Consider the following 15829-nt stretch of genomic DNA (forward strand, 5'->3'; position numbering starts at 1 on the left):
ATATAATGCGAAAGTTACATATCTCTAGGTACACTATACTGTCCGCTAATTAGTGAATACCTTATACCTTATATATATACCTCGTACGTAATTCTAATTTATATATATATATATATATATATATATATATATATATATATATATATATAAAATTTTGTGCTCTCTATGAAAGTACACGCCAAAAGTACTGATATAGAACGCGTGGTAGAGAATAATATTCTTTCAAACTTGTTTCACATAACAGGGGTTTACTTTCAAATTGCATTTGGTGATTTTTTAATCAAAATAGCTTTTTAATTTTATGGTTTATTGATATAATTTTTAAAGATATGTAAAGTCGGTTAATCGTAGCTAACTTACGATTATTTGAAAACCTATATTCTCTAGACTCTCTCCAATCTCGGTGTTTTAAGACGAATTATTTTGTGTCAATAGAGACTTCATCCCGAAATGAAATACAAAAAGTGATGTTTCGTATCATTACTGAGTTAAATTTTAGTGATCTGAAAAAAATTGCATCTGAAATTTTGTCTGGCTTTTCTATGTGGTTTCATATGTGCGACTTCCAAATTAATTTCCACATCATGTACAATTACAAATCTAAACACACGTCATATTTCATGTTAAAAACATTTTTTCAATATTACTTTTCCAGTTTCATAAAATACAAGTTTTGTATAAAATATATTAATTGAAACTGGCAAATTGTATAACCTCCTCATTTTTAAATTCAGTTAAAGACTCTTAACAGTTATCTGCAACTTTTATTTAAACATTTTAATATTATACTACAACAAAGCTATCCAAACACTTACATGGACTGTATTTCACGCATATAGGCTGGAGAAATAGATGAAAGGGAAGTTGTAATTCAAGAAGGCGATACAATACTGGGCTTACTTAGAGTTCTAGCCTAAAGTAATGAATTTTTTTGCAAACCCTCTTGTATCATTTCAGAATTGTAACTTTTAAACAAACACGTAAAACATTGTAACAAGAAACAGTAATTTGGAATCAAGAAAAACGATTTTTTACTATAACTTATTTGGAAAATAAGTCGACAAGGAAAAGCGCAAACACTTTTTGACACTTATTTTTTAAATGCATACCAGATTTAACAAAATTATATGAAAGAGAAAATTTATAATTTCCCTTAATCGTAACTATGTCACTTACAGACCGCTAACATTGTTTCGCTGAATAAATCTGCATAAGACCAGACTTTCTATTCCTGATATATTTAATATATTAATAGTTTAAAATATAATATTTATTCCTGACAATACATAATGTATTTTATGTTAAGTTATTTTTACTTTGCACACCATATTAAATAAATAGTTCATCAAGCGTAGTTGATATTGTTAAACATTGGATTTACCGTCAGCTTTACAAAATAAATGGGGGAAGAATGACGTGTAGTACTTACTTCTTGGAGGGACAGTAAAGATTTCAGATTTAGGTTGGCCATATGTTTCATTATAACCAACTGGTATAATCGTTACTTCATAAGAAGTCTCTGCTTTCAGAAGGGAATTGTTGTATATATCACTGTAACTTTCATTTAGGTCCTGAAAAATATTACAAAAAATATTTCAAATAGTGATAAATACCATTTCTACATAACAAATCTGAAAAACTGACTCCCTAAACTCATTGGTACATTTCTTGTATTGAACTCTTACTATAGATGTAGTAAAACAATTTCCATTTGACAAGGACCGTGTTTCATGGGTATATTGGCTATCATTGAGATAACAGTCAAAAACAACAAGCGAATGGGGTACTCCATTCATTCATTAACCAAAGGGGCAGTCCTAAAACCTAAGCATGTCAGTCAAAAACAAGGGGTTTTTACGCTCCCTATCGAGTAAAAACAGAGGTTCAGTACATACCAGTCTGTTTAAGAAGCTTAACGAAGTGCTGTAACTTACGAAAGAGCTTCCTGCGAGATATCATACACTACCTTTGACCAGTATTCCAAAGTGTTCTCCAGATTAGATCAGTCCTAGAACTCTTGTAAATATTTAGCTCTGTTCTTGCCCGCAAACGTAAGACTTTTATTTAAGAATACGACATTTGGAACGTGTCTCTTAATACTGGAACATTGTCTCTTATATCTGCACTGGTAGCAGTTACCCGCTCCTTTGCACCCAATTTAATAGACGTTGCAAGTGTGTGGCCACTGGCCACTGTTGGTACGCATGAATTATATTTCCAACAACAATGTTGAGTTCGCCTTGTTGCTACGATCAAGAAAATACGTTAAACAGTTTTTAATTATGGCCATTCTTATTTACTTTGGTATATATATATATATATATATATATATATAAAACCATCAACTTTTTTCTATAATTTTGGTTTATATGATATATACAAGGTTTTTTATTCAAATGAATGGATATGATGCTCTTTCCGCATGCTTTTTTAGTCCGTCTGTACTTTCTTTCACCAAATTTAATGGGTTTGAAAATATTATTTTGTGTTTAGGAACGTTATATTACCGTTTTAGGACAAATTAAATAGCAAATATTAATGACACACAAGTTTTAACCTGTTGAATATAAATATGTAAGGTAAACAATACTATCTTAAAGCATTTTCAGGACACACAAACGTGTTATTCGTTATTAAGTAATGGTTTTGGTGACATTTGAACCAAAAAACTGATTATGAATTGCTAGAATATACAGTTCATATGTAATTTAATAACTACTTATATGATTTACTTACGGACACAAACTGGTTAATTACTAGTATTAAAAATACAATAAACATACTCAGTATTCAAAAGTCAATCTAAACTGATCCAGAGCATCCTAAAATATGGCATCCAATTAGTTATGATTTAACAAAATTTTGCTGAACACCTTCGTAGGGTCTTCCACATAGCTTGCAACATCCCCCAAATTCCGGAGGGTCTGCTGTTGAATAATGTCCCGTCAATGTGCATTGAGATTAAATTTTATATTTCCACTAGCAGTTACCCGCTTCGTCGCACGCAACTTTTCATACGTTTTAACACATGTATGAAACACTTACGTGGTATGAGTAAATTAAATTTCCGACGCCAATGTTGAGTTTTCCTTCTTCCCAAGATCAAGAAAATATGTTATAAAAGTGTATATTTATGGTCATCGTAATTTACTTAGATCTTATTATTATTTATTCTACACCTGATTTTGCCTCTTTCCCAATAGAGAACATATATACATACACAGCTCTGAGAAGCCTATATTTGTCAAAAGACAACTAAGATACTAGGTTTCTTAACAGTATTTATATGTATAGTAAAAGTTATACTACATTGTCTCTCTTATATATGCACTGCTACCAGTTAACCGTCTGATTTGCATGCAGTTTAATAGGCCGTTGCAAGTATATGACCCGCTGCCGGTTCAAGTGAATTACCTTGTATTTCTGACGCTCATTTTGAAATGGTCTTGTTGTTATGGCCAAGAAAATACGTCAAAAGGTTTATAACTATGGCCATTGTAATTTGTTTCGTTTCTTATTATTTTAATTACATATTTGATTATGTCTTGTTTCCCGATGAAACAAATATATATATATCACAGATCAGAGAAGCCTACTTCTGTCAAAAGAGAGGGTAAGATGGGTTTTATATCAGTATTGAAATTTATAGTAAAAAGTTAGATAGTCACTTTGTCTTTTATATCTAATACTCAATATTTGATAAAAATGTACAGTTAAAAGTACATTAACAATGATACAACGCTTTCGTTTCTTTTTCAAACTGAACAATATTTTAAATATCCTAGAACATTTAGAACACTTGATACATATTTAGTTAAAAAGGCCAGTTCAGAAAAACCTCAATCTAGCATAGTTCTTGTCGACTGCTTTTAATGGGAATCATATTCTATCCATCTTATGTTTAAGGACATTTTCTAATGTAGATGAGTTGATTAGTACTTAGCTAATCACTGAAGTCTAAATCAGCGTCAAAATAATGCTTATTCTTTACATAATTATTTTAAGTAAACAAACTGAAAATAATATACAATGTTTATACAGAACAGTTGAATTACACTTCACATGCTCTTTCTTAATTTTCACTAATCTAGAGACAAAGATTGTATCTTCCCTTACATATATATGGATTCGAGCATGGTTTCGATTTACAAATTCAAGCAGTTATAAATTCAGTGACATTGAAGCTAAGATAACAGTTTTCAAAGCGCGCCTGCACATTATAAACTGCAATTACGATACTGTATCGTACATCAATAGGCAAACATTAGTTTGAAGGTGCCATGTTATGATGTATATTTGCCATTAAAATAAATTTCTGGTTGAACTCTAAGCTTGTGTGTTTGACCACTTTATAACAAAGTTTATGTACGTGTAGCATGTTACTTTTATAACTTCACTGTGGTTCGCAGGACACCCGAGTCTACAAAAAAATTAAAATCGTCCATAATTCAACTTATGAATGTGAACAGTAAAAATAAAAGGTGAAGCGATTTTCATTATTTATTAATCGTTAACTTTAATTATTGTTTGTTTATAAAATTAACTTTATTTTTTGCCACGCCTTTCATATCAGAACTGTCACAACAAATTGATTTGTATATATTTGTTTACAATTACTCAAAACTTTATCTAAAAATTCTAATAATGTTATAAATGCAAAAGTGCCTTTGATTGTTTCTTTTGTTTTCACACGTAAAATATTCAACTGATTGCAATATAATTTTACATAGACATTACGACCTCTGGGATGAATATAGGCCTATTCTTATTTCGAAAAGTCCACCTTTGTTCCAAAGGTGTTAAATATTAATTGAAAGAGCTGATGAAATAAACTTTTCTGTAGTGAACATTGTTTAATACTTTAAATTTTTTTTACACCTATAGTGAGTAAATTTTATAAGGAATGACAAATATTTTTTATACGGTTTTTTATTCCAGCGATAATGTAAATTTCTCATTTATCTCAATATGTTTACGTTTATGAAGAAAAACATACGCGTAGTGCCGTTGTTAATGTACCTTCAAAACTGTTTAATTTCTAACCAAATATTTGGTATCAGATCTAAAAAACAATGTTTACTACCTGAATTTTAATAAAAACGTTTTACTGATATAAAACCCTATCTTAGATCACGTTTAACAGAATTAGGCTTCTCTTATCTGTCTTATCTGTGACACACACGCAAACACAAACCAAACACACACGGACACGCACGCACCTGCGCGCCACTTGTGTGTGTGTGTGTGTGTGTGTGTGTGTGTGTGTGTGTTTCTATATGTATATGTATTGATCAAGAAACAAGGCAAATTCAAGTATGTAACAAAACATAAAAAGAACAAAGTAATTCAGAATAGGCATAAATATAAAACTTTTTGAAGTATTTTCTTGATCGCAGCAACAAGTCTAATTCAACATTGGTGTTAGAAATATAATTCATGCGAACCAAAAGTGCTCACACAGGTGCAACATTCTAAACTACATGCGAAGCCTGTGGCCTGCATGTACCTGCTAGTGGCCATGTAAAATTTCAGTACAATCCATTGAATAGTTTACGCGTGAAAAAAAAACGAAAAACAAATAAAGGCATTTTCGAATTTGTAATATTATTAGGGCTACCACATTTATTACTTTCATATTTTGCGACTACCTTCATTAAACTCCAATTTCGTTAAGTTTAGGTCAATATTTTTGTAAATTCAAGGTTGTAGTTTAGGTCGAGTTCTCTAGGACCAGAACGATACTATTACTACCCAAAACTTGTGGGTTTTTTTATTTAAATAAAATTGTTGTAATTATTCTACAGAAAAGTATAGTCAACATTGAGCATTTTTTGAACTTATGAGGGGTGGGGCTTATTTAATCATCCTATACAGTTACTGATTGTTAAGCTTAACTCTAAGATATGCTGTGGAACGATTTTATCTTCTCCGCATGGACGTCTACTCAATGTTAACTAAATTTGCTTGGAAAGTCTGTCGAACAAATTATAGTTAACACTAAATAGTTCATGAGTGTCTTTTCTGAGTCGTCTATTGGATTTAGAATCTGGGTGTCTTAAGGGTCCAATAGAACTAGATGATATAAGGGTTCTCAGAAGTACAGCACATTATAATATCAATTTTTCTCTGAGACGCGTTGTAGTCCTCAAACAGGCTTCTCTAAAGGTTGATGGAATTTTATCTTAACCTCGTAGCCAGTGTCCCCAAATATATAAAACTAAATAGATATTGATGCTTGAATAATGTAATATAACAATTAGAATATTTTAAATCTATTTTTTATACTTTAAATAGAATCTTTATTCCAGACCAAACATATAAACTACATAGTGGCACATATGTTAGTTTCCCCATAAATTGGGATATTTTGTTTCGAAAGGTTGGTAACAATCTTAAGTTGGCAGCAACACGGAGTGAGTTCATTGTTGTCTGTTCCAGTGGCTAGTGTAAAGTGACGCTCTTTGCATCAGTTATTTGTGTGTGTGTGTGTGTGTGTGTGTGTGTGTGTGTGTGTGTGTGAGTGTTTTTTATGTTTACAACCCAACAACGAGTTTACGTCCTTCAGTTTTGGTCGAAGCATAATACAAATACCGCTGTAATAATTGAAGAATTTAGTGGGAAATATCCAGGTGTCGCGATACTTACTCGACAGTGTATGCGGAAGTAAAATAAGAAATTTTAAAACACAAGAAGCGTTTTAAATGCTTTGAAGTGAATGCTGACGAAGTGTGGTCGTCCACGATCAATTTGCAACGAAGAAAACCTGCAGACAGTTGCTCAAGCTTTTGTAGCTAGTTCCGTTAAATCGACTCGTAAGACATCTGTTAAACTAAAATTATCAAGAAGAAGCGTGCTAAGAATGTTAAAGTACTTCAAGTTTAAGCCGTACGCCCATACCGTTTATCTTTACTCCAAGCGCTACACGAGGATGATTCCTATAGGCGATTGGAATTCTGTGAGACAATAATTATCCGCTCAGAGGCTGATCCAAATTTCTTGCGATCAATTTTGTGGTGTGATGAGGCATGTTTCACACTAAATGGACGCGTTAATCGGCATAACTGCGTGTACTGGTCGGATGTAAATCCTCATAACGTAATCCAAGCAGAACTCAATGTGCCTGGTGTTATGGTATGGAAAAGTATTTCGAGTACCGGTACTGCACTGATTGGTCCTTATTTCCTTCAAGGAAATATTACCGCAGAAAGTTATTTTCGGTTGTTGCAAGAAGTAGTAGTTCTCGAACTAAGAAACAATCTTGTTTTCAATATGCATTAGCTCATCTGGCAACACGATGGTGCCCCAGCACATTTCGGTATCCAAGTTCGAGATTTTTTTTAAATAACACATTTAATGAATAGATTGGTTGCTGTGGTACAATCGATTGGCCTGCACGCTCGCCAGATCTGAGCCCATGTGATTTTTCACTGTGGGGGTATTATGAAGAAGACTGTGTATGCTTGAAAACCGCAAAATCTTGATGAACTCAGAAACCTAATTAATTAGGCATGCATTTAAACTTGTTGATAACGATAAACTTTATTGCTAAAACTTGTGATTTTTTTCTCAGTCATTGTATTAAGTGTATACAAATTCAAGGTGGACATTTTGAACACTGCTATAACATTGTTTTGTAATATGTACTGTAAGTAGTTTCATATCATGAATTTGATTTCTTGACTAAAAACGTTTTATTCCAATAACATATAGACTAAAGCCTTTAAATCTCTCTTCTGGGGAAACTGACATATGCGCCACTCTGTATTGTTTTCACTTTTTATAGTAGAGGATGTGGTCTGTTTTGGTAGTCTATATATTTTATGAGCCACATGCCAGTCAGGGGAACTTGGGGCAGTTAGGGGGGGTTAAATACTGCACAAATTGGACAATACTACTAAATCCTCTTGACCGTGTCGGTGCAGTCTATTTCGGGCTTCGTCCTAAACAGTTTTTTATATTGCATTGTAGCAAACTATAACATTTGTAAATTAGTGACTACAATCTCTTATGATAAAAATAATTAAAACACCTCACCCTTCCCTGTTGTAGGTTATGATGAAGAGTTGTTGAACCATTTAACTGAACCAAGAACTGACTGAGCGGTCCACCTGTGTTGCAGGGAGGGAGCCACCACAGTTTTGTGGAGTTCTGTGTCACTGTTACACTCATGTTGCGGACTGGATCGGACACTAGACAATATATGTGTTAATAATGTTACTATATAAAACGTTATATTTGGTGAGAAACAAGGAACTAGAAGCAAAATGAAATGTTCATAAAATGAAAACGCAAACATAAAGGTTTTAAGAACAAAATAAGAATTGTGTGTCTTGTTCATTCTCACTTAAATTTAAATTTAAAATTAAATTTGTTACTATCGTCTATTTTTTACAAGCTACAATACTTTGTTCTTATAATTTTTTTTCTAGAATTTTGCAACTGAACGTCACTGAAAAGCAAAGCAATATAATATCAAGTATCAAGATGGCGGCTATTTAAAATTTTAGATGTATAAAATACGTTATCAGTTTTATATGTGAACAAAAGGTAGCTAACATAACAATAAATCTTGATTAGTTCTAGAAACAAACGTGAGTGAAACAAAGTAAATTGTAATAACACAGGTTTTAGACAATATTATAACCCAGAAAGATTATTGCTAAATTTAAATATAGCAGCCACTTATTTTTACATCATTTGGTGTAGAATCCTACAGATATGCCTTTTAAAGTTCTCAGAGAACTCAAGTAAAATATTTATTTCTGTCATCTTATTTTCATCTTTCTTGAATCAAAAACAACACTTCATTAAAATATACCTTTCGTCGTGAGTGAATGAGAGGCACTTTAGCTTTTCTGAACACTATAATTTTACGAAATATAGCACACACATTTGGCTTTGACATAATTTGATACACCACAGTTGCACCACAACATCTTAAAAATTTTCACCTACAAATTTAAATTAAACAAAATAACTAATAATGGTACTATATAAATGCATTTTGTAATAAATAATAGTGCTTGTTAACCTTAAGACCAAGACTAAAGGTATGAAACGGAAACAACATACAATGGTCCGTTTATTCGTTGAATAGTGATAGAATGGAACTTCGTGTTAGAGATCTACATTTATGTGAGGAAAAACGCTTTGTTAAACATAAATAGTTGAACAACTTGAAATAGTTTTATCGTTCATTCTGAGAGCAAATAGTCAACTCACCTGCAGTAAGAGTTTCAGAGGTAACAGGCGCACTGGGAGGTCCGGAGCCACCGTTCTTAGTCGCGGCCGCTACAGTCGCCTGGAACTGCATGTCGGCTGGCAGTTCTGTGATCACCGCAGTCGTCGTAGTTCCGTTCACCACCACCTGTAGAGGCTGGAGGGTTGGCAGCTGGCAGCCTGGTGCTACCTTGTACCTCAATGTGCGGTTCTGTAGTACAACAGTGTAGTTGTTGAGTATTCCACACATCTGGTCTGGAGGATCCCATTGGACTCGCACTTCAGAGCTCGAGATGGCAGTCACTGTCACATTTTTCGGTTGGCTAGGAACTGAAGAAACGTATTTGTTTGTTTAATACTGAGATTTATGGATATAAGGGATATTTATATAAGCAGTTTTTATTATCTTAACTATATTACATTTCAGATAAACATGATATACATTTTTGAAATGTAGTATACACCTAAAGTACTAACTAAAAAAAGATTTTAATTTTTTAGTTTTTTTTTTAATGGCGGCTTCCTAAAATCTTTAAGAGTAAATTGTTTTTAAAACGGCATATCATAAAAAGTCATTGTTATTTCATTTTAGTTTGAAAACTTAATTAAAAACCCAACGATACCAAGTTTTAAAAAGTTGGTTAATTAATAAGAAAGAGAATGCGCTTGTAATACCGAGTATTAAACTATATCATGTGTAACAGCACTGTTTACGATCTACATAAATCAACTGTTTTAATTTTAGTTGCTCTAATCAGTTGATAATAATGTCACATTTTGGTTATAACGGTGGTTATAACATTCTTCCCTTTTTAGAATTTATAGTATGGTTGAAAGCGGTAGAAGAATTTCATTATGTAAAGAAATTTTGTGTAATACGTTTAAAAAGAATTAGAGAAAAATATTAAAATAATGAAAAAAGGGGTAATAACTTGACATTAAGTAAAACGTATAATTTTAGAGATTCAAAATAAAAATAGAAAAAAAGAATTGCTGTTCGTTATTTTCTTACAGGTGAAACTGGACTTCATAGGATTTATAAATATTTCAAAATCCCATCATAATTATTTTATATTACATTTTTTTGTGGTTGTAGCTATTACACACAGATGAAATTATTTTCCCAAATCGATGATTAATCAGTTTGCTACGTTCAACAACATATTCATATGTGCAATTATGTAATGGCCTACAGAACATTGCCGACTTTCGTTTATATGTTTCGTTGTGGTCTTTGATCTACGAACTTAAGTTCTGTCTCAATTTATAAAATTCAATCTACATCACAAATATATTTTACATCCATTTAATATATATTTAATACAGGAAATAAAATTAATTTGCGTAGGTTATTTAGATGTGAACTGGGGTTATTTAGATGTACTCACCACCCTCCGATGTACTGAAGGTAACTTCTGAGAAATTGGATGATCCTGCATTGTTGACGACTACACCTTTACATTTGTATTGCATGAAGGGCACCAACCCATTGATGGTGACTGTTATTGGTGAGGTAAGTGAGGAGAAGGACACGTCTCCTGCCGAAGGCTCGCAGCTCACCCTAAATTCAGTGAATCCGCAGTCCGAGCCTGACGTATCGATTTTCCACTTCACCACTGCATTCCTTTTTGTAATTTGTAATATAGTTGCTTCCCCTGGAGCTGGCAATACTGGAAAAAATAGAAATGTAACATTTGCACAACCCCATTGGACTGCATTAGGAGCTTTCTATGCACCTTTAAATGCAATATAGTGAACACTAAACGTGGGTGGAAGTATTTGGTACATCCTGCACGAAAATAGTCCGATGACATTTGGAGCATTGTTGCCATATCGCTGCTGACAATCATCTGTCCCCACTATGAGTAGATCAAGATCTCATACTGTCCATTTCATTTGTTATCAATAAACAGATTAATGAAAGGATACGTACGTATATATGTTTAAGGTAACAGCTGATGGTGTTTACTGAATCAACAGTTGAGACGATTCGGTAATTTCCCATACACGTAAAAGTGGCATGAATGTTGGTAGCGGTGCTAGAGGTGTACTCAGACGCACCAGCCACTATCGGAAAATTTGTGTGCAGACTGCTCTAGTGGTAAATATTTACATGTTAGATGCTATGAGAGCGTGCACTAGTTTTTATGTATTTCTTAATGTCTTACGTCACCTAACTACAGTATATCGAATAAGGATGCTTTCTCCACACGGATTGTCTACTGTTATATCTCGCCCTCTACTCATGGCATATTTATAAATGACTGGAGCAAGAATCTTCGTTATTTTTCTTGATTTATGTAAATTAGGCTATTTGAAAATTTCCTTTATACAAGCCTTTATACCATTTGCCTTCGAGTGTAAATATACAAGCTTACATTATGCATAAATATTAAATTCAATCCATAGTATACTGCGTGGCTACAGTGGCATTGCGCAACTTTAGCATTTTATGGGCTTTCATATATTTAATACGTGAAAACATTATTCTGTCAAGAAAATAATTGAACTTTATCAGAATTAGATTACATCTGTCTGTTTAAATCCAAATAATTTAAAGTATGAAATCTTAATTTGGAAGTATATAAATATTTAAAATACAGTGCAAAACATTATCTTCAAATAAATAATACTTAGCACAAATTTAAAACTGTATTTGAAATTTGAATATTGCAACATTAAGTTTCTGCAATTCTGTATACAAACCTTGATTCCATGAATTTCTTTTTAGAATGTCCTGTACAGTTGTCGTTTGCAAGAAAAAAAGCGTCTCTCACAAATCTCAAAGCTGCAATCTCAATTTCCAACTCCAGGTCAGTGTCCCAGGATGTTCGTCTTTTCTCCACTTAGTTTTATACTGGCCCATTTGTTGCTTGAACCTTGTCCCTAAGCTGTCCGATCTTTGGAAGAGCGTAGATAGAAAAACATGAAAGTTCATCAAGAATTCTCAGAATCGGTATCCCGGCTTATTATTGATGAGATAATCGATTACAAAATCGAATAGTATTCGAATACAGCCCGGGTATTCACGTATTCGAATGCCAGAAAATGAATTCGAATACTTATGAAATGAATACTATTTTCATCAAAGAATTGAATTCCACAATTGATTTTTATTTATTTTTACTGAAATAGAATTGTTAATATTGTTGAATATTTTATATTTATACATTAGATTCCTGATTGTATATTATTATAATACAATATAATATTGCCGTTGTCTATTTCACAAATTGTGTTTAAAGACGATTTTAATTCTAATTATAATTTGGAATAATTAAGTATAAATTTACAAACTTGACAAAATGTGTAACAGTACAAATATTCAATTGAAGAATGCATTTGTAAATAAAATAGAAAAACATAAATGCTGTTGTGTACAGAACATTTATTGAGGTTTTGGCTTTAATCTATTTCTATGATCACTGGTGACAAGTAAAGAACCTGCGGTAGAAAGGAATCTTTTATACAAGACTGAAGTAGCAACTAAACAAATATATTTTTTCTGAAGTTCATAAACCTTATGTATGACATGTTTGTAACAAAATAAAGCAAAGGATTTTCCCGTGTTTTTGTCATCGGAAATTTCAAATAATCAACAAACAATAGGTTGTTGGAAGGAAGTAAGACATGACTTAACTTTTCTCTTAGAAATACTCAGCGCAGTCAGTATTTGAATTCAAAGGTGTTTTTGAATACACCGATTCTTTTAAGTATTCGATTCTCCCACCACTACCTGATTCACCTCGCAATCAACAATATAATGGTGCCCGTGTAATATAACCCAGCAAACCACATTTGGGAACGGGTTTAGGGCAACAATTTTATTCTCAAACCACTTACCAAATAGGACGAACTAACTTTAAAGGACCAGTAGAAAACTAAGTGCAAAAAAACAACATCTTGGAAACTTTCATGGAGCTGGAAGTGCAGCTAGCATCATTGAGATTTGTGGAGGGCTCTCTCTCCTGAAGACAAGAACCTTGCGGTACGCTGTGAAAAGGAGTTCTAAGCAATAGTTTACATAAGATTATGCTATGCAAAACATTCTAATATAATTTATATCAAATTTTAAATTTTAGTTTCCACACTTAGCATTATTCAGACTTAAGCACGCAGATGTAATTATTTAAAGATATGGCACAGTTTCGTTTTGATTTTAACAGAATAACGTACGTGAAAATTCAATTAATGAACAAAAATAGATACTCTATGAAAAAGTAAAATAACTGCATCGAAGTTGTGGAAACTGTTCTTGAAAACAAGAACAGTACATATATATATATATATATGTGTACATACCTTGTGGGCTGACTGATTTACTCTCAGATAACTTCTTACTACGTTTGTCACCAATCCCCACTACTTGAGTTGTTATAGTGTAAGTCCTGCATGGTACCAAATTATCTATTTCTACACTTGAAGAAGAAGAAGAAACATTCACCTGTAAAGCGCACACTAATATGATAAGGTGACAATTCGAATTTATTACACTATCCTCATAATTACGACAATTATTTATTTGTATATATTTACTTGTACAGATTATTTGGACATGTTATGATTAATTTTATGTATACTAATATTTAAGCAGTACATAGGTATACAAACGTATAAAATATTTGTTTTAGTTATTTGGTGGTTTCTCTTCTTAGATAACTTATAACCTTATCATTGTGGGAAATTTTATTCTGATTGGAAAAATCAATCTCGTGACAGTCAAACGTTTAATATCTGACGTATAACTAGATTGTTTTAAACAATATTTTTCTAATGGTGATTTGTAGAGTTGTATAAAGATGTTGATGAAAAGTTTGGTCTTTTTGTGTTTGTTATTACTTTACCTTTGTGTTTTTTCATAGATGTTGTCGATGAATAAAAGGAAAATGTGGAACTGCGTAAAACTAGATCAGGCTTCTAGAGTCAGTTTATCCCTAATAATTTATAAAATAATTAGATAAATATTTATGCAAATAGTATAATCTCAATACTGTTAAATCGAGAAAAGATCCAAATTATAATTTCGTTAATAGTGCCAATAATAAATGCCAAGCAGCCTTAGGAACTTTCCAGCCTAACTTACGACGGAGACTACAAGCCAACTGGCTACTTCTAACTAAATAGCCAGAGATTATCATTAGAATACTTCTTTTTACACTATTGCGATGATCCTCCTTATGATTATTGAATAAGTAGAAACAGAGACTCTAGAACCATAATACAAAATACAGCAAATTAATTGTATAAAGAAAATTCCACCAAATCAACACAATGGACTACCATGAGAGAGGATAAAGTAGTTTATAGGTTTTCCCCATGATAGCAGCACTAATTAGCCGTAAAACTCACTGGGCAATACTAGGAACCTCAACCTGGGAGGTATTTGGGCCGTTTAGTTACACGATAATTCCTGTGCCATCCGAGAAGTTGTTTAGTGTATTAACTATAACTGTAATTCGGATACAAGTTATTCTAATTTGCTTTTGAAGTTTGAAAACCCTATACCTGAATCTATTTTTACCATTTCAACAAAGATTGTAAGATCTGATAAATCATTAGAGATTCATTAAATGAAGAACATTATATTTCCTAACATTTTTATTATTATTATTTACACAGAGTATAGTTTTGCTGAATAATTTAAACTAACTAAATTTATCCCTGTTTATAGAGAGGCAGAACTAATGTCACAAAACTATGGCGAGTATGCCAATGTTATGTTATAACCATAGAGTTTTGTTCAGCGACATTCACTACTTCATAAATTTATTGTGCTCTCATTAGTTAGATTTCTGACCTAAACTCAATACTATAATATTTATTTAAGCAATAGTTTATTATACCTCAAAAAGCTTTAAAAACAATGTTATGAGAGCATAAATTTTAACGGACTTAAATTTTGTTTGTAAGTAACTATAATTCTTCACGTAAAAAGTTTGTTGCAGGAGTACCTCAAAGGTTTCGTGCTCAAACATTTTTTTAAATAAATTTTTGTTAATTAATTTTTATGCAGTGTTCCTGCTTCTTGCAGATTAATGCTTCAAGTATGATAATTCTAATCTGATCAAATAATGAATTTTGAAATTTACACAATGTCAGCTTGCTAGGTGTAAAATCCTGGCGTGAATGTAACATTATTGGGTATTTTGGTATTATCTGGAGGGCACTATTTTTGTGAAAAGTATTCTTACCGGAAACCTAAAATTTACATTGTTAGAAAGAAGAGAATTTACTTATTTTGAAAACCGCATATCATTATGACGATCGGTTCTTGTATTCTGGCCCCAAAAGGAAGTGATGAGGAAGTTCAATCCAGGCATATAATGTTTTTATTTGAGAAAAATAAGCAACTAGAGCTTTTAAAAATGTGACTGACAGTAAGTCAAATTGTTAAAACTTCATACTGTGGTTTATTTGTATATTTGTAATAATATTCTTTATGTTGAGGAAACCAGTATGTGGTCTGGTTAAGCTAAAATAATATCTTAATCGCTATAGGGAATCTTTTTGGACAGCAATTATTTTTAACATGTCACTTTAGATATAAGAAATTTCCTTACAGCATCAATATTAAAAAAAAACTGTCTCAAATTTCAAATTTCTAAATAAC

The 15829-nt window shown here is 32.2% G+C and overlaps 1 protein-coding gene across 1 annotated transcript in view; it reads right to left on the bottom strand.

The window, feature by feature from the left end:
* Positions 1 to 15829, bottom strand: part of LOC124358332 (receptor-type tyrosine-protein phosphatase H-like) — a 65768-nt gene that overhangs the window by 32248 nt on the left and 17691 nt on the right. The window contains exons 8-12 of the mRNA XM_046810633.1: positions 13522 to 13663; positions 10608 to 10889; positions 9223 to 9549; positions 8035 to 8189; positions 1430 to 1571 (exon numbers count right to left, since the gene is read on the bottom strand). Of these exons, the coding sequence (XP_046666589.1) occupies positions 1430 to 1571; positions 8035 to 8189; positions 9223 to 9549; positions 10608 to 10889; positions 13522 to 13663 (1048 nt within the window). The remainder of the gene's footprint in view (positions 1 to 1429; positions 1572 to 8034; positions 8190 to 9222; positions 9550 to 10607; positions 10890 to 13521; positions 13664 to 15829) is intronic.

This window comes from Homalodisca vitripennis, chromosome 3, assembly GCF_021130785.1.
Source record: "Homalodisca vitripennis isolate AUS2020 chromosome 3, UT_GWSS_2.1, whole genome shotgun sequence".
NCBI classification, from domain to species: Eukaryota; Metazoa; Arthropoda; class Insecta; order Hemiptera; family Cicadellidae; genus Homalodisca; species Homalodisca vitripennis.